The sequence below is a fragment of the Oncorhynchus gorbuscha genome, linkage group LG25 (assembly GCF_021184085.1).
Source record: "Oncorhynchus gorbuscha isolate QuinsamMale2020 ecotype Even-year linkage group LG25, OgorEven_v1.0, whole genome shotgun sequence".
Taxonomy (NCBI): Eukaryota; Metazoa; Chordata; class Actinopteri; order Salmoniformes; family Salmonidae; genus Oncorhynchus; species Oncorhynchus gorbuscha.
The window spans coordinates 34,563,675-34,586,174 of record NC_060197.1 but is presented as its reverse complement, the minus strand read 5'-3'; the positions used below and the strand labels follow the sequence as shown (position 1 = coordinate 34,586,174).

Genomic DNA, 22,500 nt, shown 5'->3' with positions numbered 1-22,500 from the left:
TAGAATATTGGTTGAGGGGTGGAGATGATGTAGTTCATTATTCCTGGCCCACAAACAGCTTTCTCTATGATTTGCTTGGTTCAGAAATCACTTCCAATACACATTGCCTGTTTGCATTAGAGGTGAACCAGTTGCATACACAGCTTGAGCAAGACATTCATCAGCATTTCTCTGACTACGCTCCTCCATTGAGTCAACAAAAACTTAATTCCAGGAGGACTATGAGCTGTTGCTATCGATAAGGTGTCTGATTAATCATTTTCACCTCAAATACAAGTAGAGGGACTTTGTGTGTGTGGGGTGTATTCAAACTGTGTTTGTGTTTGTGGGGGGTGTATTTTATCTGTGTGTGTGTGTGTGTGTGTGTGTGTGTGTGTGTGTGTGTGTGTGTGTGTGTGTGTGTGTGTGTGTGTGTGTGTGTGTGTGTGTGTGTGTGTGTGTGTGTGTGTGTGTGTGTGTGTGTGTGTGTGTATTTTAACTGTGTGTGTGAGGGGGTGTATTTTGTCTTTCTGTGTTTGTGTGTGTGTGTGTGCGTGTGTGTGTGTGGGGGGGGGGGTGTATTTTATCTGTGTGTGTGTGTGTGGTGTGGGCGGTGTATTTTATCTGTGTGTGTGTGGGGGGGTGTATTTTATCTGTATGTGTGTGGGGGGATGTATTTTATCTGTGTGTGGGGGGATGCATTTTATCTGTGTGTGTGGGGGGTGTATTTTATCTGTGTGTGTATGGGGGGGTGTATTTTACCTGTGTTTGTATAGGATGGGTGTATTTTATCTGTGTGTGTGTGGGGGGTGTATTTTATGTGTGTGTAGGTGAGGGTGTATTTTGTGTGTGTGTGTTTTTCCTTCTGTGTGTGTGTGTGTGTTGTTCTAAGAGCGAGATTAAGGAGTAAAGTTGTCAGGCCGTTGCTGCACTAAATAGACACGGACACTTCCTCCAGCTATACCAATAGCTTGTGTGTGTGGTGTGTGAGTGTATGTGCAACCTGAGCACGCACATGTGAGTGAGACAACTCAGAAAAATATGGTTCCATTTGCATGTGATAAATGGCTAGCCGCTGCACTTCCATAGACTTCCTGTGTGTGTATCTGTGTGTGTGTCTGTCTGTGTGTGTCTGTTGGTGGTTGCGTGGCTATTTTTAGTGCGAGGGGGTAATCTCTACTAAGAGCCTTTCAGGACCACTTCTGTTTAACCAGGCCAGAAATGCTTAGCCACCCCCCCCTCACCCACATATACACAGAAACTCAAACAGCAAGCCAACCCTTCCTGTATTATTTAATACTGTATTCTTTCAAATGGGTGTAAGAACACTGGATTCCTGGAATGCTATTTACACACACAGACTTATGCAATGGGCACGGAGCGAGAGAGAGATGGAAAGAGGGAGAGAAATAGGGGTAGAGAGAGAGAGAAAGTGAGAGAAATAGGGATAGAGAGTGGGGCAGAAAAAGAGAGAGAGAAATAGGGACAGAGAGAGATAGTGAGAGAAATAGGTGCAGAGAGGGACAACGAGATAGTGAGAGCAGTAGGGGTAGAGAGGGACAGAGAGATAGTGAGATAAGTAGGGGTAGAGAGGGACAGAGAGAGAGTGAGATAAGTAGGGGTAGAGAGGGACAGAGAGATAGTGAGATAAGTAGGGGTAGAGAGGGACAGAGCGATAGTGAGATAAGTAGGGGTAGAGAGGGACAGAGAGATAGTGAGATAAGTACGGGAGAGGGACAGAGAGAGAGTGAGATAAGTAGAGAGAGGGACAGAGAGATGTGAGATAAGTAGGGGTAGAGAGGAGTAGTGAGATAAGTAGGGGTAGAGAGGGACAGAGAGATAGTGAGATAAGTAGGGGTAGAGAGGGACAGAGAGATAGTGAGATAAGTAGGGGTGAGATAGAGAGATAGTGAGATAAGTAGGGGTAGAGAGGGACAGAGAGATAGTGAGATAAGTAGGGGTAGAGAGGGACAGAGAGATAGAGATAAGTAGGGACAGAGAGATAGTGAGATAAGTACAGGGGTAGAGAGGGACAGAGAGATAGTGAGATAAGTAGGGGTAGAGAGGGACAGAGAGATAGTGAGATAAGAGAGGGACAGAGAGATAGTGAGATAAGTAGGGGTAGAGAGGGACAGAGAGATAGTGAGATAAGTAGGGGTAGAGAGGGACAGAGAGATAGTGAGATAAGTAGGGGTAGAGAGGGACAGAGAGATAGTGAGATAAGTAGGGGTAGAGAGGGACAGAGAGATAGTGAGATAAGTAGGGGTAGAGAGGGACAGAGAGATAGTGAGATAAGTAGGGGTAGAGAGGGACAGAGAGATAGTGAGATAAGTAGGGGTAGAGAGGGACAGAGAGATAGTGAGATAAGTAGGGGTAGAGAGGGACAGAGAGATAGTGAGAGCCAGTGAACAAAAGAAAGAAGCCGAGAGGGAGACCTTCAATCCATTGGTTCAGTGATTAGATGTGAAGCGCTATCAGTCCTGTGTGATCCTCCACTTCCACTCTCCAGGAGAGGCATATCGATCAGAGGTGTGCAGCCCTCCCCAGACCAGCTCAGCCACCTTTAACTGAAGCTAGCATTTCTTCACTAGTGCCTATCACTAGTCTATAGCCAGCCCCTTGGCCCCTACTCCATAGAATAGGATGTCTTTGTCTGCACTGGAAATATACAATTGGCTTTATAGACCGGATTTAGTTTGTCTGATCGGTCTCTTACAACGTAGATGGTCTTGCGTGTTGTTTTGCAGTGTCTCATCTTCAAACTCTGTCCCCAACCTGGTCATTCCAGAATTACACTCAGATCAGTAGAGCTATGCTAACCTTAGAGCATGCATATGGTTCCAGCTTGTGTTTTTCTATAATTGAACGTTTGGTCTCAGACAGGGCCTTAAATAGTTGAAGAAGCTCTTGAAGTAACTCCTTGCGCTTGAGAGAGTGGGATGACTCACATGACTTGACAATCAGCACCACCGACAGACAGTAGGCTAGGGAGAAAGCTGTGGCACGGACATTCTCATGGTGTGTGTGTGTGTGTGTGTTAAGAGATTAGCTTGTTCATTCTCACTGGCAGGAAGAACACACGTTTGTTATGAAACTGTGCAATGACACATTCAGGGAATAAAGTGTTTGTCCTCTGTGAGTGCTGTCGACCTGATTATCTAGCTGTCTCGAACAATCAACTCTTTCCAGGAGAATCCGTTTTCCCAAAAAGTGCTAGCTCCAAATCCCTCCATCCCAGCTCCATTGCTCACAAAGTCCAGGCACGGACCAGGGTTTCCTGCTGCAGCACCCTGACCTGAAACGGGGGGGGGGGAACAAAGCCACACCCATGCTCAGAAGTCAAGGTAAAAGATAATGCGTTTATTTAGTAATCAGCAAATAGCTTTAATGCAGTAGGTAAGTGCTGAGGTCTGTAAGCTTGATAAGATCATTTCAGGTGTTATCTCCCCTCTGTATTGTGCTCCGCGTAGAGTGTAAATTGAATAGGGTGACCTTTTGCCGCATAATCAAATTGACTGCATTTTCCAAAAAGATTTCTGTGGTTTCAATTACCATACATTTGTGATGTTGGGTCCATACTCTCCACAACAAGCATACACATGACCCCCCCACACACACACACACACACATTAGAAGCAGAAGTGTGCTTCCCTGCATAACAACATTTTCCTGTTTGCATCCCAGTACACAACACTACTGTGTGATACAGTATCTGTCCACCCCATCCTTGCTCTCTCCTTGCTCTCCCCATCCTCCTCTGATAATACTGTGACAAATGAAAAGGCCTGCAGCCGTTGATGAGCTTGGCAGGGTCTGAAAGGTCAGGAGAGGGAGTGATGGAGGGAGGGATGGATGGAGGGATGGGGATGGATGGAGGGAGGGATGGATGGAGGGAGGGGGCAGCGGATGTTATCCTTGGCCGTTCTGTGAGAAAAGGAGAGGCTTTGACCATTCTGCTCTCTCTCTTTGCAAATGTAGCAACAACCCCCCCCCCCTCCCAATTTGTGATGGTTTTGTTTGTTACACTGACGGTAACGGTTACCGACGTGCGTGAAGGAAACGTGACAATGTCCGTTTAACTGGATTGATGTCAGAGCAGCCCCTCCTCCACCCGTCTCTCTCTCCTTCTACTCACCATCTACGCGCCGACACGTACCAAGGGATGCTTAGCACTGCAGATTCATGGCTGCCTACTCAAGCAAACAGCTATTTGCATGTTATGAGAAAAACGGCCAGAAAATATTCCCTTAACTCACTTCTGTATATCCAGTGGAATGTTTGATAAAAGCAAAGTACTCGTGTCAGAATTCCCATTTCACCTAAGTAGGAACGCCAGCGCCTTCATTTCTTGCATCGACCTGGCTAATACAAAACATTTTTTAGAGCATTCAAACATTGGTGTATAATTACATTGGAGTAAAACAAACCGAAGAACACCATCTGTTGGAAAGAGGGGGAAAAACGACAGCAGCTCTGCGTTAGGCCTTAGATATAGATTCTCCTGCTCACACTGTTAATATAAACCCCCCTCGTGGTTTGGCTTCAGCTGTTTGGTGATCGCAGGGCTCTCCTGGGCCCGTAACACTTGTGACTAAACGCCTCTCCTTAGACTAGCGATTCTAGTACCTGGAGAGTTTCAGTTGTCGTTGGTAGCAGTGGTGGTGGGCGGACAAGCCCAAACCTCTTGGAGGGGAGTAGAGTTTGTTTTAAGCCTTCTGTTCCCCCTTGATGGTGCTGTATCACTGTCCTTCCCTTCGTGTGTTGCTGTCCGACACTCCATTCTCGTTTGAGAACTAGCTGTTGTGTTTGTGTGTTTCTGTCATGGGTACACCTGCTTAGAGAATCCTGACCAAGGATGACATTTTATTTCATGCCTGCTGATGATGATGATGATGTGGTGGTGGTGTATTTTTTTGCCAACTCTCTCCTGACCTTTGACCCCGGGGTACAACAGTACTGTACGACATGCAAGGCTGAAGTCTAAAAATGGCCGTAGGGCGAGGTGGCGTCAGCAGATCTCCGAGACCTGGTCTTGTTTCAGGTCAGGATTTCAGTCAGGAATTGTGGCAGGAGTGCTGGAACTGTCGGTCAAAGACTGTCCGTCAACCTTTCACAATGCAGAGTAGAGTTTCTTGGGAACACGTCTAGGTTTCTCTCAGAATCCGAGCGAGTTGTCAGGTTTGACCGTCTTCGACAGAGAATTGGTCACCGGAGGATTTTCTCCCTCTCTTCCTCCCTCTCTGTCTCTGTCTCTCTCTCTGTTCTCATCTGATAGCGCTCTAACGGTCCAAATGGTTCCCAGGAGACACATCAGCGCTCCCTCGCTCGAACACTTCTCCCTCACACAGTCCGAGGCTTCATTGACATGTCGAATGGAGTTTCCACTGTAGATTATTCACACTGGTTGTCAATGGGAGTGACATCTGACAGAGATGTCCTGTCTTTGACGTCACTCCTTGATGTGATGCAACGGAGAAACCGCGTGTGGGCCAAAAGTTCTGGTTTGGATCAAACGGTCAATGGTTATTGTACTACTGCAGGATCTCTATTAGTACATTCCTAGGAGCTTCGGCAGGTGTGGAGATGAGTCCTGTTGTTCACCAGGGTTGAGTATTGGTCTGCACGACCCACGGTGCTGCTATTGACCACTCATCTGTATTCAGAGAGTATTGGTCTGCACGACCCACGGTGCTGCTATTGACCACTCATCTGTATTCAGAGAGTATTGGTCTGCACGACCCACGGTGCTGCTATTGACCACTCATCTGTATTCAGAGAGTATTGGTCTGCACGACCCACGGTGCTGCTATTGACCACTCATCTGTATTCAGAGAGTATTGGTCTGCACGACCCACGGTGCTGCTATTGACCACTCATCTGTATTCAGAGAGTATTGTTCTGGACGACCCACGGTGCTGCTGTTGACCACTCTTATCTGTGTTCAGAGAGGAACCCAGACACCTCAAGGAATTACACATTTACTGCTGGGTAAATGGGCTGTGTGTGTGTGCACGCTTATGTGTGTGTGTGTGTGTGCGTGTATTTGTGTGTGCGTGGAGCAGGGGCGATAGTCTTGTCTTGGCTTGCGACCATTTGAAGGTGTTGACCGATGCCACGCAGTGAGCCTTATGTCCAGAGCAAGCAGAACCCGGTCTCTTCTAGCACGAAGGATCGTTTGCTTGGAAAATGGGCTTTGAATAATCCAACGCACTGTTGACTCCCATAGCCAGATGGTCAAAGGAGACCAGCCTTCAACTCTGGCATGGCCTTGATCAATTTGACAGTTTTAACATGTAGTTTTATGTTTCGAAGAACTGAGATGAACAGTGCAGCCAGTCACAGACATAGACATAGACACAACACAGACACATGTACACACACACCAGATCTATACAGCACAGTATTTTGTTGTGTCAGTCCTATAGGTTACAATGTTCTTCTCTCTCACTAGCAGATAATGAGTGCTAAATGACTGGTCGTCTCTGGTGGCTGCATGACATGTCTATGCTCTGTATCTTGCTGCACCTCTACCCCCCCTTCTCTCCCCCGTTCTCTTCCCTTCCCTCTCCTCCCCCTTCGCTCTCCTCCCCCTCTCCTACCCCCTTCCCTCCCTTCTCGCCCCCCTCTCCCCTTCCCCTCGCCCCTCTCCTGCCATATGTTGGGCCTGTGTGACCAGCCGCCGTGTCAGCTCGACTAACGCCTCAGCAGTGGCTGACTTTGATTCATGTTCTCTGAAATCTGGGGCAATAATACAGAATACATTATTTGTTTATGAAATCTAAATAAAATGTAATGCCGCGTTGAGGTGACCCCCCCCGTTTCTGATTGTTCTATGATTAGGTCTGGCTACTCGTATAATATCGTCCGAGGGAATGCCTTTGAAATTGTGAGTGTGAGAGAAATATACACTGAGTGTACAAAACATTAGGAACACCTTCCACTCCCCCTTCAGAACAGCCGGCGCATGGACTGTACAAGGTGTTGAAGGCGTTCCACAGGGATGCTGGCCCAGGTTCCCTCCAATGCTTCCCACAGTTGTGTCAAGTTGGCTGGATGTCCTTTGAGTGGTGGACCATTCTTGATGCATACAGGGAACTGTTGAGCTTGAAAAACCCAGCAGCGTTGCGGTTCTTGACACAAACCAGTGTGCCTGGCACATACCACCATACCCTGTTCAAAGGCACTTAAACATTTTTGTCTTGCCCGTGCACCCTCTGAATCTCAAGACTTAAAAATCCTTCTTCAACCCGTCTCCTCCCCATCATCTACACCGATTGAAGTGGATTTAACACCGATCAATTCGCAGGCCAATTTATTAAGAAATGTTTTCTGTCTGAGTAGACTGGTCTCTTTTTTTCCCTTTTTTTTTCTCCCTGTATTTGCGGAGCGAGTCTAAGCCATACTTTCAGTACCAGATGACTCATTTAGAATGCGAGGGGTTTTCTTCTTCTCCCTGAGTGGCAGTTGTAACAGTTTCCGTCTCTCATTGTGAGATCACAGCAGTGTATGAGATGAACCTGTGTGTTATTAAATGGTCAGGTTTGTAATTGCAGAAACATTGAATGGTGTTTTTTATTATTCCCGTTTCTTCAAAAATGTAAAGATGCATTGCCAAATGCCTACTTGAAATGTGATCCCTGGGACATTGCTCAGAGGCTACAAATCTTCAAGAAGCAATGAATTGTTTTAAATTGGATTTCAAAAGTCAGAGTTCAAAAGTCTGTGTTTACAACTAACAAAAAAAACACACATCCCGTTACCAGGGACATGAATAATATCTCTGGGTCACAATTGGCTCTGAGGAACTCAGTCAAAGAGTTGAAAGCAAGGACGATTTCAAAGACAGCCCGTCTGATAACGAAAGACCCTCACCTGATAATGAACGACTGGTGTGCTGCTTTCTCTTCTCCGAAGTGAGAGGCAGAGGGATACGCGGGTAGGAGGGCGGGGGGAGAAAGATGGAGCGGCCCTACTGGCGCCTGCCATCATGCTTTATGGCTAATTGAAACGCTTGGAGTAAAACAGCCATGAATGACACCCTTTGGAATTGAAGCTGGTTAATATATCGTGATCCTACATTTTGTCTAGGATGGTTAATATCTCTTTAATTGGATGAGGTCCATTAACCGGGATGGGAGAGACGGTGTTCCCACCGAGGCCATATCTTTTTCCTTTGCCACACCCTTTTCGGTCTCTAAACAGCCGCTCTGGTAATCGATAAATGTGGACTCATTGGGTCATTGGGTTGCCAGGTTAGCTCTGATGTCATCCTCCTTTGGGGTTGCGTAGCTTTTGGGTGGTGACGAGTCAAGAGGTAGTGGATTGACTTTGGTCTGGTGAAGTGGCGTGAGGATAGTCTTAAGCTGGCGTGGCAAAGCTGGGCTTTGCTGGACAGGGGCTCTCTCAAGAGGAGAACCACTTACCCAGGTCTCTTCTTTTTCCACAGCCCCTGAAAATCCTCTGACTGGCCTGGGACTCACCAGCCGGAGCTTTAGCAAGGCCTGTAGCATGACCGCCACGACTGGGCTTTTACAAGTGTCCCTTTCACTGCATTTACAGTCCTCTAGACTTTAGTAAGAGTTGTTCAAACTCTTTTTTTCCAAACAGCAGACCTGGGTTCAAATACTATTTCAAATATCTCAAATACAGCACAGTATTTGGAAAGTATTTGAAAATACTAAAATACAATGACTCAAGTACACTCCCATGCATTTAACCCAGGTATTTGAAAGTAATATTTGAAATAAATGTTTGAAAATACTCTCAAAAACTAGTTGGCACACCATTTTTTTTTTTACAAAGAACCATTGAAATACTCAAATAAAAGTACTTGTTTTGGGCTGTGTATTTGAAAATACTCAAATACACAGATTTGTTTTGTTGAAATAACAGATGCTCGAATACACATGTATTTGAACCCAGGTATGGATTTGCCACGGTCACGTATTATCCGGGGTGTAATTCCTGGGACCACTCCTGCCGATGAAGCTCGGTGGCGTGGTGACATTTGACTGGCACTTCGGTAAGATGGAGGTCTCGATTTCGCTGCCAAAACGACTGGAAAAAGTGTGACCCTAGCCTTCTGTGAAAAGTTGTTCCAAGTTTAATCCAAACAGATGGTTCTCGTTTTGAGATCATCTGAAATGATCCCAGTTACAATTTTCTAGCTGAGGAGCGAGTGTTAGGTTCTGAGAAAAGTCTCTGTCTGTATCAACTGTTATTACCCACCCGCTTAGCGCTCGGCTAATAAAGTGGGATGTCTGAAAACTGGGACCGGCAACAGAGGTTCCGGCACAGTGGATTGAAGCTCTTTGCAAGTAATTAAACAGCATGGTACCTCATCGAGTGCAATTTCCTGCAAACCATTTACTGCCAGTGTTGGCGTGGCCCCAGTCACCGTTTTGTTATCTCTGTGAAATATGTCACTTTTATGTTGTTAGAGGATGAATATCGTATGAAAGAGCATTGGATTCACATTCTCCTCCCTGTCAGATGGCTAACACAAATGCTGAGGCTATCTGTGTCATCTAAGCAAGAAAAATAAGGGGGGGGGGATGACATGTCCACGGCAGTGTGTGTTATCGTAGGAAACTCAGAGGGGTTGAATGGGAGCAAGCGGCCTGGAGTAATTGTCTGCATGTGGGAGCCAAGCATGAGCAGGCAAGCGGCGCTATCTTTAGGGATGGTTCCCCTTTGGCGCGATGATCGCTGCACGCTATCGGCAAGCGATGTTAATCCTGCCATGTGGTATAAAAGGATTTGTTCTTATTCTTATTGGCGACTCGCTGTTTAACTTTTCCCGGTTCCCCTGGGTTTTGGTCTTGGAACTTCCAGTGCCTGTTGTCTCCCCCTCCATAATCCTCTGTCTCTCTCAACTCCCCTGTCGATGCTAGGCAGGCCACATCGCTCCCTCTCTGTCTCATTTGCTCCCTCTCTCATTATGTCACCCCTTTAAATGGGAAACAGCTGCGGCAAACTCACAACATCCTCTCCCTCCGCACACGCTCCTCCACCAACGTCAGTTGTCTTTTCCCGACACTTAAAAATATCAGATTAATTTAGCGTTAGCAGGCGGTAATTCGCCTTATCGGAGGATGTCTTGCAAACATCTTGTCGACAAGTCGGTCGTTCCCTTTTCTGAGGGAAGAGTTGGGGGATTGAGGCGACTCAACTTCCCTCTCCCCTAGACACTTTGCTGTGTGTCAGCCTTGTTAATGGATTTCTTGGGGGAGATATTATTTTGGTCCAGTAAGCTGCATGCTTAAAATATGAGTGACAGGGCTGACTCTCATGCGCACAGAGAGAGTTGTTTTAAAAAAAGATAGGACTGCTGAAAAGAGCCGCTCTGCTGCAAAACTGGCCTACTCTATGAACAATAGAAGCGTGTAAACACTCGCCGACCCATCCCCATCTGCAAAGAAAATACGTATTGCTAAAGCAACTTCTCCAAACTAAAATGTCCTATTTCTCCCTCCCTCCCGCTCTCTCTTTCACTCCTGATCTCTCTTTCACTCCCGCTCTCTCTTTCCATCTCTCTCCCTCCCTTTCTCTCTCTCTCTCTCTCTTCCCCTCCCAAGAAGATAGATGAGGAAAATGAGGCCAACTTGCTGGCAGTGCTTACAGAAACCCTGGACAGCATCCCAGTGGACGAGGACGGATTGCCTTCGTTCGAGGCCCTGGCAGATGGGGACGTGACCAATGCCAGTGACCAGAGCTGTCCCTCCACCCCTGACGGCTCGCCGCGCACCCCCGAACCAGAGGAACCCTCCCTGGTAAGACTCTGTTCCACGACCTCTCTTTTATCCCTACCTCCACCACAACCACCACCCAATTCCCCACCATCCACGACCATAAACCCTCATCCCCCAGCACACCCCCTTCGTTCCAGCCCCTTTCCTGGGGCCACCGCCGACACCAGATAAGGCACTGCGAGCGAAGCAGGCCAGTGAAGCAGCCCCCCCCGCCCCCGTGCATGTCTGTGTGCTGAGCTGACCATGATGCAGATGCCTGGATGAAAGAGGAAATCGAATGGCTCAGTGTTAGGCTCAGTGAGGTGTTAATTACATTGTAGCGTACGAGCAGCGCCAATGTCATGAAACATGCACAGCGGTGGGTCTGTTATGGTCGACATTATGCCACGGGCCTTGAAATCAAGCTAGGGATGAAAAATGAAATCCATCTCACCTCATATAACGACAGTGGCATCATTTATTCGATCAGGCCTTTTTACCTGGAATGTTGTTTATTTTGTTGAGTCATAGTCCATGTATTTAATGCCACCCCTCCTCATTGTTTTGTGAATCACACTAGTAAAGCACATTGTGTCAATAGCACAAAACACCTGCCATGGAAAGACAGGTTACCTCTTTGACTTGTCCTTTTAGCACTGTAAACAACGAGGTGAAGGACAGGTTACCTCTGCCTTGTCCTTTTAGCACTGTAAACAACGAGGTGAAAGACAGGTTACCTCTTTGCTTTGTCCTTTTAGTACTGTAAACAACGAGGTGAAAGACAGGTTACCTCTTTGACTTGTCCTTTTAGCACTGTAAACAACGAGGTGAAAGACAGGTTACCTCTTTGACTTGTCCTTTTAGCACTGTAAACAACGAGGTGAAAGACAGGTTACCTCTTTGACTTGTCCGTTTAGCACTGTAAACAACGAGGTGAAAGGCCTCTATTGATAGGCGGCAATGCGTTTGTCTTCATAGTGTTTCTGTGTTTCTGTACACTGAGATGAATCAAACATCCTCAGTCACACATTTACAAAAGCATTGACCATTTCTCTCGGATTGTTTAACTGAGTGAAATGATGACATTTCAGAGGCAGCGTTTGGGGAAACTCTAACTCTGCTCACCCCTTTTTTCTCCATTCGTTCCTCTTCCTCCCCTTTCTTCCCCGTTCTGTTTGCAGCTGAAGAAGCTCCTTCTGGCGCCCGCGAACTCCCAGCTCAGCTATAATCAATACATAGGTGACAAGGCACAAAACCATGCAGCCAGCAACCACCGGATCAGACCACCACCTGCTGTTGTCAAGGTAGCTACCCAGTCGCGCCATTGGTTCACTTCAAATGCAACGCTTCCGTGGGCCCCTCCATGTTTGTTTACCGTCTCAGTTCTTCTTGTATTTTTTGGCCTTGGAAGATGCTAAACTTCTGTTCCACTGTACCCTCCTGGGGGCCATCTCGTAATGAAAACAGCCTGATTGCCTGTTTCAGGACTGTTGTCTCATTAGCTAAAGCACTTATCCCCCCCTCCCTTGTAACGGTGTCTGTGGAAAATCAAACGTTGACAAGCGGTAAGATTGATGCTGCTCGATCTAGATTTAAATATCTAGTCATACAGTCTTGATGTTGTTACCCTTTCTTACTGTTACTGTTCTGTAGAGGGAATGGGTTTCTTTTGAGATAATCTAGTATTTCACTGGGTTTAAGTATAATGGACACAGGAATGCCAATTAAATGAAGTAGGTGGTTCCAGTATTTTGCTACTTGCAGCATTTCATTGGAACATGATGAATGCGCTTGAAGATTAGATTTTTATTTAGTACGATGGCACATAAATAATGTGTTTGTTTACTCTTCCTTGTTTGGAAAAATGTATGAATATACGCCTGAATATACGTCCCCCAGTGCTTAAAAAAAAAAAAAATGGAATGCGTTGGGAGCATTGTTGTCTGGTAAACAGTGCATACACACAGCTTACACATCTCTGAAAAGTCTATTTTTAAACCGTACTTTTGACATCCATTTCTGGAGCACGGTGCTTGGAAGGCTCCCTGAGGACAGCGCTGCTGCGGTGGCGCTCGGGGGCCACGCAATTAAGATGATGGGCGGGCGGCGCTCCCACCACCGCCTCCCAGACAGTTGGGCGACCCGCTATGCTGAGCCTCACTCTCTCTCTTCCACTCTCTTTCTTCCTCTCTTTTTCTTTCACCCCCCTGCAGACGGAGATCTCCTGGAACAGCAAGCCGAGGGGGGGCTGTCCGCAGCAGAGCCGTCTAGTGAGGCGCCCGTGCACCGAGCTGCTCAAGTACTTGACCGCCACCGACGACATCCTCCTCCAGACCAAAGCCAGCGAAGCCAAGAGCGCCTGGGGGGGAGGCGGCAAAGACAAGGGCGGCCTGCTGAGCGCCTCGTCCTCCTCCTCCTCACCGTCCTCCACCACTTCCTTCTCCTCCCTCTCCTCCTCCTCCTCCTCCTCGATCGCCTCCAAGAAGAAGTCGTCCTCGTCGTCTGTCGTGTCACAGCAGCAGCAGCAGCAGCAGCAGCAGCAGCAGCCACATCACCAGCGAGGTGAGAGCCGGGCTGCTGGCGAGTGTAGTGTGGCTGGTGTGGGGGCTGGGAAGTGGCGTCGCTGCGCTCATGGGGCTGGTGGCACTGAGGGACAGTCCGAACCCGCGGCGGCACCCGCTCCTGTCCCCCAGGCACGTAGGAACGACAGCGCCCATGCCTGCCCCAAACTGGAGCGCAGGCCGTCCAGTGAAGAAGGAAGGCCGCCAGGTCTGCAGCCTGCGGTGGACGCGGGGCGCCTGGCAGCCGCTAGGTTCATTAGGTACATGCATTCTTATTCTCTCCCTCCTAGAGAGACGGGTCAGACAGGCAGCTGTGGGCGTTGCCATAAGGCGGGCCCTGCCACTCGGGCAATTGAGTGCTGGGGCAGGCATGACCGCGGTGGGGCGGCGCCTAGGCACATCGCAGTGACCGTTAAGAAAAGAGAGGAGGAGCCAGGGCATCCGTTGCTTAGCCAGCTGCTGACCTCCAAGCAGAGGCCCGCCCGCTATCAGGCCCACTTGCTCCCGCCCACTACTACCCCTCAGCCTTGCAAGAGCCGTTCTTCAAGAATGAGCTCTGGAGTCCTGGAGAGGGATCAGTGTCCCAGCCAGGCTATTGTGGTGGAGGAGAAGGAGCACAGAGGGACTGTCAATATCGATCCCTGCAGATGGGGTCTCAGACAGGCCAAGGAGCCTGATTTGGACCCCCTGTTGGCCGAGAGCTTAGGCCTAGACAGCTGGGTTAGCCAGCCAGACCAGGGGCTAGATTTGGGGCTGGGACTAGCCTGGCTAGAGGTTGGCCTGGTGGAGCAGGCTGACTGTTTCGGGGAGGATGTTCGCGATGATGATGCCATAGGCAGCCCCATGGCGCTCTCATGGGGCCTGCCAAGCCCATTCTTCCCAGATTCTAGAAATCCAGACCCCACTCCCTCCGTCACACAGCAGCACCTACACATGCAGGCAGACTGCAGGCACCCCGAGGACCAGAGCCTCCCGTTGTTAGGTAATCATCGCTGCATCCCTGCCCTCTCTCTTCTCCCTCTCCTGCTTTAACCACTTCCCAGTTTGACTATACACTAACCCCAATGCTAATTCGACGCTATCACTCTGAGTACAAAAAATTAATTGCTTGGCGCACCATCTATTCCAAAAGGCATTCTTTAGAATTGGTACAGACCCTTGCCTCAACATTGACTTAACAGGGAGGTGGGAGAGGGGTAGTAGCCTGTTATGTTTTGATTCAGCATGGTATTTGTTAATTCAAACACTATCTGGCTGGATCAAGCGGAGGTACTGAATGTCTACCTAGCTACTCTGGGCAGAGCACTGCCCTAATGACTTAATTGTCTGACTGAGCGACACTCTTTAACTGCATTTGGAGACAGCCAGAGCCTCGGGCAACTGCACAAGATTCCTTGACTCTCCTTTCTTCCTCTGCTTTTGGTTCCAAATGCATGCAACAATTACTTCATAGCCACTACCATCACCACCTCCCATTAGCCGCTACTACCACCACCACCTCCCATTAGCCGCTACCACCACCTCCCATTAGCCGCTACCACCACCACCTCCCATTAGCCGCTACCACCACCACCTCCCATTAGCCGCTACCACCACCACCTCCCATTAGCCGCTACCACCACCACCTCCCATTAGCCGCTACCACCACCTCCCATTAGCCGCTACCACCACCACCTCCCATTAGCCGCTACCACCACCACCTCCCATTAGCCGCTACCACCACCACCTCCCATTAGCCGCTACCACCACCACCTCCCATTAGCCGCTACCACCACCACCTCCCATTAGCCGCTACCACCACCACCTCCCATTAGCCGCTACCACCACCACCTCCCATTAGCCGCTACCACCACCACCTCCCATTAGCCGCTACCACCACCACCTCCCATTAGCCGCTACCACCACCACCTCCCATTAGCCGCTACCACCACCTCCCATTAGCCGCTACTCCCATTAGCCGCTACCACCACCACTCCCATTAGCCGCTACCACCACCACCTCCCATTAGCCGCTACCACCACCACCTCCCATTAGCCGCTACCACCACCACCTCCCATTAGCCGCTACCACCACCACCTCCCATTAGCCGCTACCACCACCTCCCATTAGCCGCTACCACCACCACCTCCCATTAGCCGCTACCACCACCACCTCCCATTAGCCGCTACCACCACCACCTCCCATTAGCTGCTACCACCACCTCCCATTAGCCGCTACCACCACCTCCCATTAGCCGCTACCACCACCTCCCATTAGCCGCTACCACCACCACCTCCCATTAGCTGCTACCACCACCTCCCATTAGCCGCTACCACCACCACCTCCCATTAGCCGCTACCACCACCACCTCCCATTAGCCGCTACCACCACCACCTCCCATTAGCCGCTACCACCACCACCTCCCATTAGCCCCTACCACCACCTCCCATTAGCCGCTACCACCACCACCTCCCATTAGGCGCTACCTCCACCACCACCACCTCTCATTAGGCGCTACCTCCACCACCACCACCTCCCATTAGCCGCTACCACCACCACCTCTCATTAGGCGCTACCTCCACCACCACCACCTCTCATTAGGCGCTACCTCCACCACCACCTCCCATTATCCACCACCACCACCACCTCCCATTATCCACCACCACCACCTCCCATTATCCACCACCACCACCACCACCTCTCATTAGGCGCTACCTCCACCACCACCTCCCATTAGCCGCTACCACCACCACCACCTCCCATTAGCCACTACCACCACCACCACCACCACCTCCCATTAGCCACTACGACCACCACCTCCCATTAGTCACTACGACCACCACCTCCCATTAGCCACTACCACCACCACCACCACCTCCCATTAGCCGCTACCACCACCACCACCTCTCATTAGCCAGCTACCACCACCACCTCTCATTACCCAGCTACCACCACCACCATCTCTCATTAGCCAGCTACCACCACCACCACCATCTCTCATTACCCAGCTACCACCACCACCTCCCATTAGCCAGCTACCACCACCACCACCACCTCCCATTAGCCACTACGACCACCACTACCTCCCATTAGCCACTACGACCACCACCTCCCATTAGCCACTACGACCACCACCTCCCATTAGCCACTACGACCACCACCTCCCATTAGCCACTACGACCACCACTACCTCACATTAGCCACTACGACCACCACTACCTCACATTAGCCACTACGACCACCACTACCTCATATTAGCCACTACGACCACCACTACCTCACATTAGCCACTAGGACCACCACTACCTCACATTAGCCACTACGACCACCACCACCTCCCATTAGCCACTACAACCACCACCTCCCATTAGCCACTACGACCACCACCTCCCATTAGCCACTACGACCACCACCTCCCATTAGCCACTATGACCACCACCTCCCATTAGCCACTACGACCACCACTACCTCCCATTAGTCACTACGACCACCACCTCCCATTTGTCACTACGACCACCACCTCCCATTAGCCACTATGACCACCACCTCCCATTAGCCACTACGACCACCACTACCTCCCATTAGTCACTACGACCACCACCTCCCATTTGTCACTACGACCACCACCTCCCATTAACCACTACGACCACCACCACCTCCCATTAGTCACTACGACCACCAACCTCCCATTAGTCACTACGACCACCAACCTCCCATTAGTCACTACGACCACCACCTCCCATTAGCCACTACAACCACCACCTCCCATTAGCCACTACGACCACCATATCCCATTAGTCACTACGACCACCACCTCCCATTAGTCACTACGACCACTACCTCCCATTAGCCACTACGACCACCACCTCCCATTAGCCACTACCACCACCACCACCACCTCCCATTAGCCGCTACCACCACCACCACCTCTCATTAGCCAGCTACCACCACCACCACCACCTCTCATTACCCCCATTACCACTACCACCACCATCTCCCATTAGCCAGCCACCACCACCACCATTAGCCAGCTACCACCACCTCTCATTACCCAGCTACCACCACCACCACCTCCCATTAGCCAGCTACCACCACCACCTCCCATTAGCCGCTACCACCACCACCACCACCTCCCATTAGCCAGCTACTACCACCACCACCACCTCCCATTAGCCACTACGACCACCACTATCTCCCATTAGCCACTACGACCACCACCTCCCATTAGCCACTATGACCACCACCTCCCATTAGCCACTACGACCACCACCTCCCATTAGTCACTACGACCACCACCTCCCATTAGCCACTACGACCACCACCTCCCATTAGTCACTACGACCACCACCTCCCATTAGTCACTATCCCATTAGACTACCCACCACCTCCCATTAGTCACTACGACCACCACCTCCCATTAGTCACTACGACCACCACCTCCCATTAGTCACTATGACTACCACCTCCCATTAGTCACTACGTCACTACGACACCACCTCCCATTAGTCACTATGACTACCACCTCCCATTAGTCACTACGACCACCACCTCCCATTAGTCACTATGACTACCACCTCCCATTAGTCACTACGACCACCACCTCCCATTAGTCACTACGACCACCACCTCCCATTAGTCACTATGACTACCACCTCCCATTAGTCACTACGACCACCACCTCCCATTAGTCACTACCACCTCCCATTAGACTACCCACCTCCCATTAGTCACTACGACCACCACCTCCCATTAGTCACTACCACCTCCCATTAGTCACTATGACCACCACCTCCCATTAGTCACTATCCCATTAGTCACCACCACCTCCCATTAGTCACTATGACCACCACCTCCCATTAGTCACTATGACCACCACCTCCCATTAGTCACTACGACCACCACCTCCCATTAGTCACTATCCCATTAGACTACCCACCTCCCATTAGTCACTACGACCACCACCTCCCATTAGTCACTACGACCACCACCTCCCATTAGTCACTACGACCACCACCTCCCATTAGTCACTATCCCATTAGTCACTATGACTACCACCTCCCATTAGTCACTATGTCACTACCACCTCCCATTAGTCACTATGACTACCACCTCCCATTAGTCACTACGACCACCACCTCCCATTAGTCACTACGACCACCACCTCCCATTAGTCACTACGACCACCACCTCCCATTAGTCACTATGACTACCACCTCCCATTAGTCACTACGACCACCACCTCCCATTAGTCACTATGACTACCACCTCCCATTAGTCACTATCCCATTAGTCACTACCACCTCCCATTAGTCACTACGACCACCACCTCCCATTAGTCACTATGACTACCACCTCCCATTAGTCACTACGACCACCACCTCCCATTAGTCACTATGACTACCACCTCCCATTAGTCACTATGACTACCACCTCCCATTATTAGTCACTACGACCACCACCTCCCATTAGTCACTATGACTACCACCTCCCATTAGTCACTACGACCACCACCTCCCATTAGTCACTACGTCACCACCACCTCCCATTAGTCACTACGACTACCACCTCCCATTAGTCACTACGACCACCACCTCCCATTAGTCACTATGTCACTACCACCTCCCATTAGTCACTACGACCACCACCTCCCATTAGTCACTACGACCACCACCTCCCATTAGTCACTATGACTACCACCTCCCATTAGTCACTACGACCACCACCTCCCATTAGTCACTATGACTACCACCTCCCATTAGTCACTACGACCACCACCTCCCATTAGTCACTATGACTACCACCTCCCATTAGTCACTACGACCACCACCTCCCATTAGTCACTACGACCACCACCTCCCATTAGTCACTATGACCACCACCTCCCATTAGTCACTACGACCACCACCTCCCATTCGTCACTATGACTACCACCTCCCATTAGTCACTATGACTACCACCTCCCATTAGTCACTGACTCACTACCACCTCCCATTAGTCACTATGACCACCACCTCCCATTAGTCACTATGACCACCACCTCCCATTAGTCACTATGACCACCACCTCCCATTAGTCACTATGACCACCACCTCCCATTAGTCACTACGACCACCATCTCCCATTAGTCACTATGACTACCACCTCCCATTAGTCACTACGACCACCACCTCCCATTAGTCACTACGACTACCACCTCCCATTAGTCACTACGACCACCACCTCCCATTAGTCACTATGACTACCACCTCCCATTAGTCACTATGACTACCACCTCCCATTAGTCACTATGACTACCACCTCCCATTAGTCACTACGACCACCACCTCCCATTAGTCACTATGACCACCACCTCCCATTAGTCACTACGACCACCACCTCCCATTAGTCACTACGACCACCACCTCCCATTAGTCACTATGACTACCACCTCCCATTAGTCACTATGACTACCACCTCCCATTAGTCACTACGACCACCACCTCCCATTAGTCACTATGACTACCACCTCCCATTAGTCACTATGACTACCACCTCCCATTAGTCACTACGACCACCACCACCTCCCATTAGTCACTATGACCACCACCTCCCATTAGTCACTACGACCACCACCTCCCATTAGTCACTATGACTACCACCTCCCATTAGTCACTATGACTACCACCTCCCATTAGTCACTACGACCACCACCTCCCATTAGTCACTATGACTACCACCTCCCATTAGTCACTATGACTACCACCTCCCATTAGTCACTATGACTATGACACCACTCCCATTAGTCACTATGACTACCACCTCCCATTAGTCACTACGACCACCACCTCCCATTAGTCACTATGACTACCACCTCCCATTAGTCACTATGACTACCACCTCCCATTAGTCACTACGACCACCACCTCCCATTAGTCACTACGACTACCACCTCCCATTAGTCACTACGACCACCACCTCCCATTAGTCACTACGACCACCACCTCCCATTAGTCACTACGACCACCACCTCCCATTAGTCACTATGACCACCACCTCCCATTAGTCACTATGACTACCACCTCCCATTAGTCACTATGACTACCACCTCCCATTAGTCACTACGACCACCACCACCTCCCATTAGTCACTACGACCACCACCTCCCATTAGTCACTACGACCACCACCTCCCATTAGTCACTATGACTACCACCTCCCATTAGTCACTATGACTACCACCTCCCATTAGTCACTACGACCACCACCACCTCCCATTAGTCACTATGACTACCACCTCCCATTAGTCACTATGACTACCACCTCCCATTAGTCACTACGACCACCACCACCTCCCATTAGTCACTACGACCACCACCACCTCCCATTAGTCACTATGACTACCACCTCCCATTAGTCACTACGACCACCACCACCTCCCATTAGTCACTATGACTACCACCTCCCATTAGTCACTATGACTACCACCTCCCATTAGTCACTACGACCACCACCACCTCCCATTAGTCACTACGACCACCTCCCATTAGTCACTATGACTACCACTCCCATTAGTCACTATGACTACCACCTCCCATTAGTCACTATGACCACCACCTCCCATTAGTCACTATGACCACCACCTCCCATTAGTCACTATGACCACCACCTCCCATTAGTCACTATGACTACCACCTCCCATTAGTCACTACGACCACCACCTCCCATTAGTCACTATGACTACCACCTCCCATTAGTCACTATGACTACCACCTCCCATTAGTCACTACGACCACCACCTCCCATTAGTCACTATGACTACCACCTCCCATTAGTCACTATGACCACCACCTCCCATTAGTCACTATGACCACCACCTCCCATTAGTCACTACGACCACCACCTCCCATTAGTCACTATGACACCACCTCCCATTAGTCACTATGACCACCACCTCCCATTAGTCACTATGACCACCACCTCCCATTAGTCACTACGACCACCACCTCCCATTAGTCACTACGACCACCACCTCCCATTAGTCACTACGACCACCACCTCCCATTAGTCACTACGACCACCACCTCCCATTCGTCACTATGACTACCACCTCCCATTAGTCACTACGACCACCACCTCCCATTAGTCACTATGACTACCACCTCCCATTAGTCACTACGACCACCACCTCCCATTAGTCACTACGACCACCACCTCCCATTAGTCACTACGACCACCACCTCCCATTAGTCACTACGACCACCACCTCCCATTAGTCACTACGACCACCACCTCCCATTAGTCACTACGACCACCACCTCCCATTAGTCACTACGACCACCACCTCCCATTAGTCACTACGACCACCACCTCCCATTCGTCACTATGACTACCACCTCCCAGTGTGCTGTTTGTGCCATCGCCTCTTTAGTTATTTTTTATTGAGTGAGATATCTGTGTCAAACTCTGTACACTTGCCAATTCCATCACTTCATCCTCACAAAGTCAACAGTGAACAAAAGTGAACAAAAATGACCGATGTTGTTTCTTTGCTCTTGTAAATCAATAGCAAGAGAGCATTATGCTAACCGTACTGGGTTGGGTTTTGGAATGCTGCCTTCTGTTAATGTGCCAATCTGAGATTGATTTGCAGACGTGGACCTGATCTCTTTTGCCTCAACTTGTTATCTATGTAGTTAAATAATTACCCATGTTCCTTTGTGTTCTGCAGCCAAACCAACCACCTTGCCACTTCCTTTGACCCCAGAGTCTCCAAAGTAAGTGCAAGAGTTTTTCAACATTCTACATTAGAGCACACGAAACAAAACAAAATAACAAAGATCCACTACATGAACAAAAGTATGTGGACACCTGCTTGTCGAACATCTCATTACAAAATCATGGGTATTAAAATGGAGTTGGTCCTCCCTTTGCTGCTATAACGGCCTCCCCTCTTCTGGGAAGGCTTTTCACTAGATGTTGTAACGTTAGTGAGGTCGGGCACTGATGTTGGGCGATTAGGCCTGGCTCGCAGTCGGCGTTCCAATCATCGCAATGGTGTTCGATGGGGTTGAGGTCAATTTCTTCAACAAACCATTTCTGTATGGACCTCGCTTTGTGCACGGGGTAATTGTCATGCTGGAACAGGAAATGGTCTTCCCCAAACTGTTGCCAAGAAGTTGGAAACACAGAATTGTCTAGTGTCATTGTATGCTGTAGCGTTAACATTTCCCTTCACTGGAACTAAGGGGCCTAGCCCAAACCATGAAAAACAGC

At 49.6% G+C, this 22,500-nt stretch overlaps 1 protein-coding gene across 1 annotated transcript in view; it reads left to right on the top strand.

The window, feature by feature from the left end:
• The window catches only part of LOC124014007 (peroxisome proliferator-activated receptor gamma coactivator 1-alpha-like), a 65,051-nt gene that overhangs the window by 20,742 nt on the left and 21,809 nt on the right, over positions 1-22,500 (top strand). Inside the window, 4 exon segments of the mRNA XM_046328636.1 lie at positions 10,557-10,751; positions 11,891-12,013; positions 12,923-14,252; positions 21,956-22,001. Of these exon segments, the coding sequence (XP_046184592.1) occupies positions 10,557-10,751; positions 11,891-12,013; positions 12,923-14,252; positions 21,956-22,001 (1,694 nt within the window).